The sequence below is a fragment of the Bombyx mandarina genome, chromosome 02 (assembly GCF_030267445.1).
Source record: "Bombyx mandarina strain Sakado chromosome 02, ASM3026744v2".
NCBI lineage: Eukaryota > Metazoa > Arthropoda > Insecta > Lepidoptera > Bombycidae > Bombyx > Bombyx mandarina.
Genome location: NC_143209.1, coordinates 4,091,420 through 4,106,781, shown reverse-complemented (window position 1 = coordinate 4,106,781; position 15,362 = coordinate 4,091,420). Strand labels below are relative to the sequence as shown.

At 38.3% G+C, this 15,362-nt stretch overlaps 1 protein-coding gene across 1 annotated transcript in view; it reads right to left on the bottom strand.

Moving 5' to 3' along the window:
- Positions 1–3,075: 3,075 nt before the first annotated feature.
- The window catches only part of Nadk2 (NAD kinase 2, mitochondrial), a 33,148-nt gene continuing 20,861 nt past the window's right edge, over positions 3,076–15,362 (bottom strand). Inside the window, exons 5-11 of the mRNA XM_089735584.1 lie at positions 14,998–15,106; positions 13,687–13,796; positions 12,146–12,266; positions 9,647–9,780; positions 9,020–9,159; positions 7,137–7,262; positions 3,076–6,651 (exon numbers count right to left, since the gene is read on the bottom strand). Coding sequence (XP_089591710.1) covers positions 6,533–6,651; positions 7,137–7,262; positions 9,020–9,159; positions 9,647–9,780; positions 12,146–12,266; positions 13,687–13,796; positions 14,998–15,106 — 859 coding nt within the window. The 3' untranslated portion in view covers positions 3,076–6,532. The remainder of the gene's footprint in view (positions 6,652–7,136; positions 7,263–9,019; positions 9,160–9,646; positions 9,781–12,145; positions 12,267–13,686; positions 13,797–14,997; positions 15,107–15,362) is intronic.

Sequence of the window (15,362 nt, the reverse complement as noted above, 5' to 3'; positions counted from 1 at the left end):
TTGTGTTTCTGCTTTTGAAGATAGATGGCGTTGCTCTTACTGACGTAGCATATTAGCTACAATAGAACGAAGTATGAACTCATATCTCAAAGGACATGATGACATTGATATAAGTAGCCTTCGATAAGCGCTTAACGCTAGACGGACTGTGAGCTCGTTAACCCCTCTAGGACAACAAAGAAAACAATTCATTTTTCTTGTTTGTGGTGCAATAAAAAAACTTTTTTTTTTACATAATCGATTTTATTATTACGAAGCGCCAGCACTAGTGTTAATAATTCCGTTATAACTCAATTAAAATACACAAATCGATACATTTCACATTTTACTATTGTTAAATTACCATAAAATAATATTGGAATAATAATAGGCCATTCTAAATCTAAGACAAACTAAACTGTAATAAAACATAATATTATATTGTGCTCTTAAATTAAATTTTACAAAATTTTACACTTACACAAATAGGTTTTTTTTTTTCTTAGATGAGTGGACGAGCTCACAGCCGACCTGGTGTTAAATGGTAACTGGAGCCCATAGACATCTACGACGTAAATGCACCACCCACCTTGAGATATAAGTTCTAAGATCTCAGTATAGTTACAACGGCTGCCCCGCCCTTCAAACTACGTAAAACTACATATTTATACCTTTTTCTTTTTAAATGATTAAAACTTCTTTTACGGTTTATTTTCGCTTTTTTTATTTGTCATCACTTTGTTTCGAATACTGTAACATTTGAATCAACGACACAATCCCACTGAGTTTCTCGCCGGATCTTCTCGGCGGGTCGCGTTTCCGATCCGGTAGTAGATTCATTCGCGAAACAGCTGCTCTTGAGCTGTTAGGTCTCCTTCGGAGGCGATCGGGCGGTTGTTAGCAAATCCCACCCCTCAGCCAAGGCTGAGCCTTTGCTCGCCCAGCTGTCCTAGTGAAACTAATTAGTGAAGTAATTCTTCAATCGTAAAAAAAGCTAATTCGAACACATTAATAATTTTGTATTTTAATTTCTCATATGGCAACATTAATGCGCACGGGTGTTGCTAGGTAATTGCAAACAACACCCCCTTAATACATTTTCCCAGAGAGCGTAACACAATGCCGACTAATAGCGAAAGAAATTATAAATTTATCCATATTCATTAACATTACGTATCGTCAGTATTGTTCATAGTATGTTCTTTTTTAACACAACACACTTAGTATAAACTAGCGACCCGCCCTCGCTTCGCTTAGGAAACATAAAAACACAAATGAAACCAAAAAAAAAAAAATTAAAAAAAGTAGCCTATGTTCATCAGGGACAATGTCGGCTTCTAATGGAAAAAGAATTTTTCAAATCGATCCAGTAGTTTTGGAGCCTATTCGAAACAAACAAACAAACAAATCTTTCCTCTTTATAATATTAGTATAAATGTAGTGATTGACTTCTGCGTAACATTCAATTCAATTCTATATTTGTTTTCACTAAAATATCGAAAACGGATTCTAAACGTGTTTAAAAATAAACGGAACACGAAAGCAAACAAAAACAAAAACATTCAACCATAATAAATATACATATCTCAGTCTTACTGGCCATTGATTGATGCTAAGCCAAAACAAAATCTACTTAGATATAAAAAACTTACACATTTTGTTACATCACCTTAAAAATACTATTTAATTATTAACATATTTACTGTCTAAACTAAAATGTTATATTATATAGTAGTAGTTTTATTTTCTAACTGGAAAGGCAAAGGTATCATATCATACAGCCTTAATCTTTTATATATTTTATTATATGAAAACTGATGTTATGAAATGAAAAGACGTTTATTAATATGAAATATGGCATGAAATGAAATGAAAATAGATGATATGACATGAGATGAAATATAATCTCAGTAAAACGGTGGTCATTTACTGAGACTTTTGCGAGGATCTCGAGAAGTTACGTCCAGCGAATTTGTTTCATTTTCCTACATTTGTGCACTTTCACAGATACTAAAAAGTTAATAAACCACCGTTATTACACATTTAAACCTGAAGAAACACGTTATTAGAATCACAATTAGGTATTTGAATTGCTTCATTTAGATCATGTGTATAAATATTATACAAAGTAGGGCTAATAACACATCCCTGGGGTAAGCCCTTCCTTAAAGTTCTAGATTTATGGTTTGGATCGCCCGTATCCATAGTTACTACTCTACCAGACAAGTAATTAATAATAAAATTAGTAATCAATAAGGAAACATTGAGCTTAAGGAGTTTTCGCTTTAATATGTGAAGATCGACGTTATCGTAAGCAGCATGTATATATCTAAAAATGATGCAAGTGTTGATTCATTATTACTAAAGGATAATCTAATATCAGTTGCAAATATTCCAAGACTATCCATAGTGCTCCGACCCTTCCTAAAGCCGTATTGGTTCGGAGCAAGAATATCATTAGATTCAAGACACCATTCTAACCGATTTTTTATTAGATGTTCTGTTAATTTTGCGAGAACAGATGCGAGGGCTATTGGTCTATACGAGTTCGCATCAGAAGGAGTCTTATTCGGTTTTAAAATAGAGATTACTTCTTGTAATTTCCACGAAGTGGGGATGTTGCCAGAAATCATATTGGAATTTATCAAACTTAAAAAGCAAAGAAGGTTAGAATCACTTAAGTGAGAGAAAAACGAATATGGAATACCGTCAGTGCCAGGGGCAGAATCTTTAACGTATGCTAAAACTCCTTTCAGCTCTGAAAGGCTAAAAGGAGAACCAAGACTAGTTAAGCTGTTGGTATTAATTACTGGGGAAAGAGTATGAAAGATAAAGAAATTCGGTACTAGCGGAGGAGCAATATTATCTAAAAAGTTGTCTGCTATATCATTAGGAACAAAAGTTGCACCAGGTTCTTTAAAAGCTGATCGAAACCGGCGAATATTTTGCCAAACTACAGAGGGTGATACGTCAGGAGATAGAGACGCACAAAAGGTCTTCCACCCTTCCCATTTCTTTACTTTAAGAAGCTTTTTTGTTTCAGTCATTACACGAGATAATAAATCAGAGTTTTCAGAAGTAGAATTTTCTTTAGTATTTTTTCTGTTAGCTTTCTTTTTTTAATAGCTAATGAACACTCATTATCCCACCAAGGGGGAGATGGTATAATTTTATTATGATAGTATTTTTTTACTGGGAACGCCTTTGCTGCAGCTTGTGTCAAAGACAAAGCAAATGCTTCTGCACAAACTTCATGGTTGTTTTTCGTGATTATCGGGATGTTAAGAATAACCTTTTCAACTTCTTCTTTAAACGAAAACCAATTAGCATTTTCAAGTTTAAATTTCATTCTCGGGGGGCGACATTTAGTACGGGACGATGTTGCTATAGGAAAATTTATCACTATTGGAAAATGATCGCTATCATAACTAGAAGATAAAGTATTCCAGGAAACGATAGAAGCTAGATTAGGAGTACAGATTGAAAGATCAGGAGCACTGATTTCTTCATGGGGTTGTGTGCGACGAGTTGCTTTACCAGTATTTAAAATACACCACTTATACTTATCGACCATATCCAACAGTCGAGAGCCATAATGATTACTAATGGAGCTGCCCCATGCTACATGTTGAGCATTGAAATCTCCCATGATTAAGATCGGATTGTGGAATATAGAAAAAATTAATTCTATTTCATTATACACACTAGAAGTGGGGTGTGGAATATATAGGGAAACGTAACATATGTTGTTACTGGTAATGGCAATAATAGAAAAATCAGAACTATGATTTGGAATAGTAAACTGAGAAAAACTAATATTATTTTTAATGAGAAGTGCTACACCTCCATATCCATCTGACCTATCTTCACGAATAATAGAGTATTTGGGAATTCTAAAATTAAAACCTGGACGTAGCCAAGTTTCTTGTAAAGAAATTAAAAAAGGTTGATATTTATTTGCTAAATAGATAATGTCACTTTTCTTAGAGCTAATGCTGCGACAGTTCCACTGAATTATTTGTGACTGATCCATTATTGTTGTTAGTTACAGCTTTATCTGTAAGAAGAGTGGCAGTGTTGGACGGTAAAGAATGTTCAGAAATTACTTGTGAAGATTGAAGAAGAAAATTCATAAGAGTGAGAATTAAATCACGATCTAACAAGTTTTGAAGTGAGTGGTGATCATATCCTGTTCCAACTGTTAATAGTGGAATATCATATTCGTTGGTTAATTTTGCATGAGCTATTTTGTCAAAACCTTTACTAAGCTGCACTGGTGTTTTAGGTTTGAGAAAAACTGTTTTTTTGTAAGATTTATTGACATTTTCAGACTTTGGATTTGAAACTTTAATATGTGATAAAGGAGGAGATATTGGAGTGGACAGAACATCTGAATATGATCTGCCAACAGGAGGATGTAATTTCAGGGCTTCTGCATATGATAGACAATTTTTGGCCATAGATTCTTTGATGGATTTTTGTCTAAAAAATTCAGGGCATTTGCGGCTAGTGGCGAAATGTAATCCAGAACAAAGGTAACATATGACATTTTCCTCTTCAATATTACAACTGTCCCCTGAGTGGCCATTACCACATTTAAAACAACGGAGAGAAGACCTACATTGTGATTTAATGTGCCCATATCGACAGCATTGAAAACACTGAATAGTTGGGTATATGTACAGATCAACAGGTAAAGAATTATAACATAAATATACACGTTTTGGTAAGACTTGGCCATCGAAGGTGAGCACTACTGTTTCAATTGGAATAAAATTAGTGTTAGCATTATTAATTTGTTTTTTATTTAACCTTCTTACTTTAAGTATAGGTCCACATCCAAAGGGAACATTTATATTTTTAAAAATCTCTTCTTCTGACCAGTCAGTTGGAATTCCTCTTACTACACCCATACGTGTTACATTGTTAGTGGGAATGAGAGTTTTAAAATTGTTCTTAATTATTTCAGGATGATGTAGGAAGGCATTAGCATCTTAGCATTAGAAGGCATTAGCTCAAAGTCGTGCAGCGAGCTATGAAGAGGGCTATGCTCGGCATTTCTCTACGTGATCGAATCCGAAATGAGGAGAACCGTAGAAGAACGAAGGTTGCTGACATAGCCCGTAGAATTAGTGAACTGAAGTGGCAATGGGCCGGCCACATAGCACGAAGAGAGGACGGTCGATGGGGCAGAAAGATCCTGGAGTGGCGACCACGTACTGGCAAGCGCAGTGTGGGACGGCCACCTACTAGATGGACCGACGACCTAGTAAAAAGCGCTGGGTCTCGTTGGATGCAGGTGGCAATGGACCGGTCGCACTGGAAATCTATTGGAGAGGCCTATGTTCAGCAGTGGACGGCGATAGGCTGAAATGATGATGATGATGATTAGCATCTTCAAAATGGCTAAATGCAAGTAAAATTCTATTTCGACCAATGCGCTTCGGGCTACCATTTACAATATTTTTAAATAAATTTATTTTTCAAAACCGCCCAAATGAAACTGGGTGGATAGAGGAGTTATCATTTAGACTTTCTTGTATTTTTTGAACATGGACTAAAAAAGGCGAGGCATCTGACGACTGGTAAAGAATTCTACCTATAGACTGCTGTGTCTGCTTTTTGTTGTCAGTAGAAGATTGAGATGCTGAATTTGAATTAATTATTGATTAAGAATTGGACTGCATTGGAGTATCAATGGTTGCAAGAGGGGCTAAATCACATCTACAGTCTGATTCACAACTATCAATAGCAGATTTAAGATGTTTTCTTTTTTTCTTGTTGCAATGCTTGCAGATCTTACTAGCATGTGATCTTTTTCTTTTGGAGTTAGTTCTAGTTGGCTTAGAGCAATCGGAATCTAGTACGGATCCCTCAGTATCTATTACAAAATTAAAATCAATAGTTATTTCATTCGACACCTGGGGGCCATAGCCCCCAGGGTCGTCCGGATCAAACGTTAATACAAGCTAAGAAATTATAAGTATAACTTACCAAATCTACGAAGAAAATAATAATATGTGAATTAAATAAATACAAATATACTATAATATTAACACTATATTACCCAACTGATCCAATTAACATCAAAAATTAATTTTAATTATAGAAAAACGACCCGCAAGTTTCCCCCTCATAACATTTTACACACCATACTTTTTTTTTATATAACAGAGTATACAAACGATTTGGCTGTATAGTGTGATACCTTCGGCTTTCTAGTTGGAAAAATAGAACTACTACTACAAATAAGTGACATTGACAGAACAATTGACAGCCTTCATACAACGCTAGGCTGTGTGTCTCAGATGATTTAAGCTAAAGCTATATTCGCTCTAAAACCCAACATTTATACCGCACGACACGACACGACATTTAGTTTATTTTATTAAAATATTTTTTTTTTACGCCCTTACATTCTTCGATCTAATCTTTAATCCAACAAAACGTTCACTGTTCACAGGAAATACATATTTTATTCAGCCGTTATTGTTGAATTCTTATTTTAGATTCTATGTTGTTCTACATACAGTTGTTTTTTCATTGAACTAGTTCAATACGGTAAAGCGTCGTCCATTTGCACGGTCATAAGCGAGTCCTCCGGGTGGATCTCCAGGAGAGCCTCGGTACCGTCGTTAAACGGAAAGGATACACTGCCGTCTATGACTAGCCCTGAAATAAAAATTAAACTGGTTGGTAAAAATTAAACTTTTACTGGTGGTAGGACCTCTTGTGGGTCCGCGCGGGTAGGCACCATCACCCTGCCTATTTCTGCCGTGAAGCAGTAATGCGTTTCGGTTTGAAGGGTGGGGCAGCCGTTGTACTTATACTTACGTTGTACGTATACTTGAGACCTTAGAACTTATATATCAAGGTGGGTGGCACATTTACGTCGTAGATGTCTATGGGCTCCAGTAATCACTTCACACCAGGTGGGCTGTGAGCTCGTCCACACATCTAAGTAATAAAAATAAAACTTCTAAGACTAATATTTTGTTTGTATGGAAACTAGCGACATCTTGTAGCGGTTGCCCCTAAACTTATATGTTATCATTTTTCATAAAAATTTAAATTAAAATAAGACATGACTTAAAGGTCTTAGTTACCAGGTCATAAAATCCCTTAAAAAATATATAATAATATATTATCTATGTTACCTGCGTCAGTGCAGTGCGAGCGCACGCAGACGGTGGACGCGCGGTCGCGGACGCGCAATCCGCGCGGCGCCGGCCACTCCTCGAACGTTATGTACTCCCGGACCGAGTACGCGAGCTGCTCCGATTCTACACAACCAAAAACGACATACATACAATAGCGCAAATATATAAATGTTATTTTAAATTATTTACATATCACTACATAGTATAAAACAAAGTCGCTTTCTCTGTCCCTATGTATGCTTAAATCTTTAAAACTTTTTTTAATAGATAGAGTGATTAAAGAGGAAGTTTTATATGTATAATGTCATCCATTAAATAGTGGAGAAATCAATAATAAATTACAGTTTCCGAATCGAAGCGAGGCCGGGTCGCTATAGTTTATTCTATATTTTAATATATTGTTACGCGTTGGTGTTCGGGATAAATAAATTCCACCAAAATACAACTAAAAACTGTATTCAACACTTAGAACATTTGAAACACTCAACAAACACTTTAAAACTCTCAATTCGCTTGTTCAGCTTCGCTTCAGGTGTCCGTTCGCTGTTTCGCTTCGAGTAGTTCCGATTACTGACTGACTGTGTTTTTTTTTTCTTTTCCTACCTAAGCTGATAGCCTTGAGAGGCTATAGCAGCGGAACCTTCACTAGTAGGTGAGCGGGGCTCAAACCTGACAGCGTTGCTAACACGAGCCCTAGCAAGAGCCGTGCTTCGCAGAATCTACCACCGGATCGGAAACGCGACCCACTGAGAAGATCCGGCGAGAAACTCAGTGGGCTGTGTCTGAGGGTTAATTTAATCGTCGAGCCCTTCGTCGCAAGCGACGGGTTCGACGAGAACGATGACCGGTGACTGTGAGCCATCTCTGCAACGCTTTTATAGTCGATATCAGATTTTTTTATTGCTTAGATGGGTGGACGAGCTCACAGCCCACCTGGTGTTAAGTGGTTACTGGAGCCCGTAGACATCCACAACGTAAATGCACCACCCACCTTTGAGATATAAGTTCTAAGGTCTCAATTATAGTTACAACGGCTGCCCCACCCTTCAAACCGAAACGCATTACTGCTTCACGGCAGAAATAGGCAGGGTGGTGGTACCCACCCGCGCGGCCTCACAAGAGGCCCTACCACCAGTAATTACGCAAATTATAATTTTGCGCGTTTCATTTTTATTACACGATGTTATTCCTTCACCGTGGAAATCAATCGTGAATATTGTTGAGTACGTATTTCATTAGAAAAATTTGGTACCCGCCTGCGGGATTCGAACACCGGTGCATCGCTTCAACACGAATGCACCGGACGTCTTATCCGTTAGGCCACGACGACTTCATTCCTAGAATTATCGAGAATATTCCACACATCTTAGTATTGTTTCCGTTATCTGACAATAGATGGCGTTGTACTTCTCGAGCGTTCTAGGTGCTACTAGATCCTTCGATTTTCGTTTTACTATTCGGCGATAGATGGCGTTACTCTTACCAGCGTAACAATATTTAGTTAACTTAGAATGTTATGGAGCAATTTAAGGTAACAAAATCACGCTTTTAACCGACTTCAAAAGAGCAAGTTATCAATTCGACCATAATTTTTTCTCTATGTATGTTCACCGATTTCTCGAGAATGCTTGAACCGATTCTTATACTTTTTTTTTTGTTCGAGAGAGTAGACTTTCCGAATGGTCCTGTAATCATCAATATCTGATGATTGGATCCTGGAGAAATCCAGGAAAATCTATAATTGTCAAAGCCTATCGTGAAGTGATTTGGGTGTTTCAATGTTCTAATGAATAACGCATTTATTTGAGATAAGCGTGTTCAAACAAACAAACTCTTCAGCTTTATAATATTATAGTATAGATATTTTAATTGCTTCATACCAGGTCCGAACATGAGCTTCTTGTTGTATCTCTCGGCGACCTCCCGGGCTTTCTCTAGACTCGTGTCGAGCTTAACGTTGTAATCTTGGGCCAGTATCTTCATTAGTTCGAGAACCGAATGCGTTCTGAGACAGTTTATGCTGTGAAGGAAAGAAAGGGTGATTACCATAATACCTTTTTTTTATTGTTTGGATGGGTGGACGAGCTCACTAAGTGAGTACTGGAGCCCATAGGCATCCACAACGTAAATGCGCCACCCACCTTGAGATATAAGTTCTAAGGTCTCAGTATAGTTACAACGGCTGCCCCGCCTTTCAAACCGAAGGGCATTACTGCTTCACGGCAGAAATAGGCGGGGCGGTGGTACCTACCCGTGCGGACTCACAAGAGGTCCTACCACCAGTATGGATACGTTGGTTCTGTGTTCTGGTCCAATAAATCCAGAGCATTTTCCTCCAGCACCACATCTCAAAGGCGTCGATGCGTTGGCGGTTGGCTTTCTCGATAGTCCAAATCATTGCGCCGTAAAGAAAAATAGAGAAGACGGAGCAGGTGATGATTTTGTCACACACCCTCTATAATGAAACCCAAAAAAAAAACAATTTTTTTAACGAGCTTTTGTGATACCTGAAATGCCAGGAGGTGCTTCCGGTTCCGGTGGTCACGCAGAGGCCGGAGCTTTTCGTGTGCGTCCACTTGCCGTTGTCGATCTGCAGCCTCAGTACCGAAACCCTCGACGTCACGCTCTCACCTATGAAAACCTGAACGGGAACGAAAGAGATGGAGTTAAACAAATGTATTTGTCTGTAGAATCAGTCGTGGAAAGTTAAAAAAGCACCCATTTCGATTGCCTCATAAATATCTGACTGCCTAAAGAATATAATAATATCTATAATATATTAATACGTGAAGCAAAAACTTTGTACCCCTTTTTACGAAAGTTACGCGGACGGAGGAGTATGAAATTTCCCACACTCATAAAGAATACAGAGAAGGAGTGCGGAATATTAATATTTTTTTAAATACATTAAATCAATATAAAAAAGAAACATTACACACACTACCACGTATTTGATACACACACACACACACACATGCATACTCTGTGTTTATTGTCAAATTTTTTTGTTTAATTTTTTTTTTTAAATGTATTTGATGGCCTGGTAACTAAGACCTTTAGGTCAATGTTTAAAGTCTGTGATCAAATTGAGCATAGATTAAATATTGTTTGTCTTTATTCATATTTGTCTAAAGTGTAGTCTTGGCGAAATCTGTGCTTATAGAAGTATAATAGTCTTTGACAACAGAATCATGACAGTGTACAAGCTTATAATTTCAATTAATTATAGTCGAATTTCGACTACCGGGGGACTACTAATTAAGTTATAAAAATGAACACTTTCTCACAGTGTATACAAGACAAGTGTTCTGCACCCGACAAGGTCGTCCAGCGTAATGAGCGCGAGCATATGGTTTATTCCTACCTATTCTAGTGACCTCGAGGGGTCATACTAGATTGGCCGACCTAGTAGGTGAGCTAACGAGGCTCAAACCTAACGGCGTTGCTAATACTAACCCTAGCAAGAGCTTCGCAGAATCTACCACTGAGAAGATCCGGCGAGAAACTCAGTGGGCTGTGTCTATGGGTTAATTTACTGTGACCAGTGCTTGAGGTACCTAAAAGCACCGTTAGTGGATCGGGAGGATCCGTAATGACGTGATTAGGGCGACGACGACTGTTTACCATTCCGATCGGGAATGTTGACCGCGAACATTTGTTCGCGTCGTTTTATACAGCCGGCAACGATCTTCCTTCTACTTCCTTCTTTGTCATTCGCTCATTGTCATTGTCACCGAAGATCGGGTTCGGAGGCGAGCTTTGGGGAGGCCATGTCCAGCAGTGGACTGTCGCAGGCTGATGATGATTCGCTCATTACTGAAGATCGCGACCACACGTATGCAAGTACTTCCATGAACATCGATCAGCTGCGAGGTGGACCCTCTTGAATGCTGCCCCCAACTGCCCTCCTTACAGTGACTCTTATCCCTTCCACCCGACTATAATTTTTTTATAGTGATTTTATGACCTGGTAACTAAGACCTTTAAGTCATGTCTTATTTTAACTTATATTCTTATTTTTATGAAAGATGAGAATATGGAGTGAAATAAAATGAAATGAAGATGATTGATTTGAAACATTAATCAACTGGTGTACCGGCTTGTGGTACATAAGGGAGTTTCTCGTGGTAATAAAACTCCAACACTTGATATTGTTCTGATATATTTTAATGGAGATGTACAGCGAGCTTGAAGAGCGGGTAGTGAATGATGGTGAATACATTAACTTATTAAGCTGTGATACTTAGCGCCTTAGAAAGCTAGCATCTTTGGTATTGCTCTAAAATAATTGAAGGCACTGGCCTGAACAACTGGAATGAAATTAAATGAAATGAGATGAGATAATATGGGATGAATTATAATCTCAGTAAAATGGTGGTCATTTACTGAGATTTTTTTCAGTGGACTTTTTGGAGGATCCCGAGAAGTTACGTTCAGCGGCTTTGTTTCATTTTTCTACATTTATGCACTTTCACAGATATTAAACAGTTAATAAACTACCGTTATTACACATTTACACCTGAAGAAACACTAAATTGACAAAATAAAACAAAAGGCAGGTTATCTTGGATACTTCCATACCACTTTCCCTTGTTTTCCTGATCTTTCTTCCACAATTCCGTCCACAGAGTGTAAATGCTTTCTTTAATATTTAGAAAATAGTCAGTGAAAGGTACAAGTAATGAGTCTGTAACGTCAATACTGTTTATAGCCTCGCGTGCAGCTTTGTCAGCTTTTTCGTTGCCCGTTATGCCTCTATGTGAAGGAACCCACATAAATGCTATATTTACATTCTTATGATGATATTTATACAAAAGCTCTTTTATAATATACAAGACGTAATTAGTTTTATAATTTACAGATATATTACCTAAACTCTCTAGCAGGCTTAAAGAATCTGTTATTATTAAAAAGTTTTTACAGCTATTAACCACAGTAATTCGCAGCCTGACTATAAGAATGAATGGCAATCATCTACCCACATCTAAAATTTATAACGCACTTACCTCATTCAACGCCAGAAACGGCAGAACCTTGGTGGCCAACGTGGAGTTATCTCCTTGTGCGTCGGTTCCAAGTGGCCTCTTGGTGTCTGTGTTATATTCTGCGTTATGCACAGGCGGGTACCTTTGAAAAACAATTACAAGTGAGGTCATAACGATATATATGGACGACTCCTTCCACCGTGCTAATGATATTGCTATCGTTTGGTCCTTACTGGTGGTAGGACCTGTTGTGAGTCCGCACGGGTAGGTACCACCACAACCCTGCCTATTTCTGCCGTGAAGCAGTAATGCGTTTCGGTTTTAAGGGTAGGGCAGCCGTTGTAGTCGTCGTGGCAGGCAGTAGTCGTCGTGGCCTAACGGATAAGACGTCCGGTGCATTCGTGTTGAGCGATGCACCGGTGTTCGAATCCCGCAGGCGGGTACCAATTTTTCAAATGAAATACGTACTCAACAAATGTTCACGATTGACTTCCACGGTGAAGGAATAACATCGTGTAATAAAAATGAAACCCGCAAAATTATAATTTGCGTAATTACTGGTGGTAGGACCTCTTGTGAGTCCGCGCGGGTGGGTACCACCACCCTGCCTATTTCTGCCGTGAAGCAGTAATGCGTTTCGGTTTGAAGGGTGGGGCAGCCGTCGTTACTATACTTGAGACCTTAGAACTTGTATCTCAAGGTGGGTGGCGCATTTACGTTGTGGATGTCTATGGGCTCCAGTAACCACTTAACATCAGGTGGGCTGTGAGCTCGTCCACCCATCTAAGCAATAAAAAAAAAAAAAAAAAAAAAAAAACTATACTGAGACCTTAGAAATCTTATCTCAAGGTGGGTGGCGGCATTTACGTTGTAGATGTCTATGGGCTTCAGTGACCACTTAACACCAGGTGGGCTGTGAGCTCGTCCACCCACCTAAGCAATAAAATAAATAATGTTTTAAAAAAAAACTAACAAAATACGCTTTTATAGAAAATCCACCAAAAAAATTTAAAATAAATTGTAATAAATTTGAATTAAACATAGTGTAAGAAAAAAAGATTTGATTGTAAAAAAAGCGTGGAGTGCATGGTATCAGTAGTTATAAATATTTTATGAACAGATATGAGTAGAAGGGTTATTTTGATAGCATCCTGAAAAGCACCCCACGCTTTTTTACAATAAAATCATTTTTTTTACAATATTTTTAAATCAAATTTATTAAAAAAAAAATCAATTTTTTTGTTGGATTTTCTATAAAAGCGTATTTTGTTAGTTTTTTTAAACTATTATTTATTTTTCATTTTTTAGGTGAATTTCAATTTTTACAACTTTTTTTTAATTTTTTTTTCCTATTGCATTGTCATCGGTCCATAATAAGTATACTAAAATTTCGAGTTAATCCGACGTTTTGAAGGGGGTCAAAATCATGCTCAAAAATTCCGTTACATACTAACATACATACGTCTGGAGCTAATAAAAGCGTATTAATAATTATAAAATATATGGACATTCCTCTACCGCATCCATGATATTGCCGAACATCGTTTGGTACCCCAACTCACCTGCTGTAATGCAGCGTGTGTAAGTCGACCGGCGTGATGGTGTCCAGGTGTTTCGGTTCGCAGGTGACCGTCGTGCGTATCCTTGAACGACGCATCCAACGGAATCGACCCTGCGGCAACACTTCACGCTAAACTCATATGAATTACTACGCAGGGCGTAAAAATATAGTTTATGGACCCAACAATAAGCAAGAGAAGCTACGAAATTACTATTGCACTTAGCACGTAATGTAAAATGTAGTGCTGTCTTCGTCGTACATTGCGTGTTTTTCTTATTGCTTAGATGGATGGACGAGCACACAGCCCACCCGGTGTTGAGTGGTTACTGGAGCCCATAGACATCCACTACGTAAATGCGCCACCCACCTTGAGATATAAGTTCTAAGGTCTCAAGTATAATTACAACGGCTGCCACACCCTTCAAACCCAAAACGCATTATTGCTTCACGGCAGAAATAGGCAGGGTGGTGGTGCCCATCCGCGCGGACTCACAAGAGGTCCTACCACCAGTAATTACGCAAATTATAATTTTGCGGGTTTGATTTTTATTACACGATGTTATTCCTTCACCGTGGAAGTCAATCGTGAACATTTGTTGAGTACGTATTTCATTACAAAAATTGGTACCCGCCTGAGATTCGAACACCGGTGCATCGCTCAACACGAATGCACCGGACGTCTTATCTGTTAGGCCACGACGAATTCACAAACAACGTGTTCACAAATTATGATTTTTATTGACGGTTTGATGGGACACCCGATATTATTACCGGTGATAGGACCTGTTGTGAGTCCGCACGGATAGGTACCACCACACTGCGTATTTCTGCCGTGAAGCAGTTTTGGCGGGTAGCCATCATAGAACGCAAGATATTTGACAGATGCCTGAATCTCGCTTACGATATTTTCAAGATCAGCTTGCATTTAAACAAGTTCCGAACAACAACGTTCGGACGTTCGGTCTAACGAGCAATATCACCAGCTCGGTGGAAGATCTTTCCTTTCGTCGTTTAAGCCTTCCACACAATATTGCGTTTCGGTTTGAAGGATGGGGCAGCCGTTGGTACTGTATAAAAACCTTAGAACTCTTATCTCAAGTTAGATGACGTTTACGCTTTAGATGTCTATGGGCTCTCGTAACCACCACTGGTCCACCCACCTAAGCAACAAAAACAAATGTACATTTAAGATTTCGACTTCACATCTCAAGTTGAGTAAGGCTGCATGTCAGTAACCATTGGCCTAAGTACGCATTAAAAAAAATATTAAGAAAACATCCCGGAGAAGCTCATGGTAGTAGTGATAGCATACCTCCTTGAGGGCGTGGAGCGCGCCCTTCACATCGTTCGAGCACCACGTGGGCAGACAGAGACGTCCCACGGACTTGTGCGGGGCGCTGTTCAAACCTATCACGGGCTTACTGGGAACAAAAAATACATTGAGCGACAAACGTTAAAAAAAATTGTTTTGACCGGTTGAATGAAAATCGACCATAATCACTGATAAACTCAAGATTCAAATTCATTTTATATTACTTTTTTTTTATATTTAGCTTTGTTATTGAAATTTTAATGAAAACATATGGACGATGTCAATATTTATTGATAACATTTTAAATCTATCGTAAAAATTTATTACACGATAATACGTAATTTTCTAACAAAAAATAATTAGAA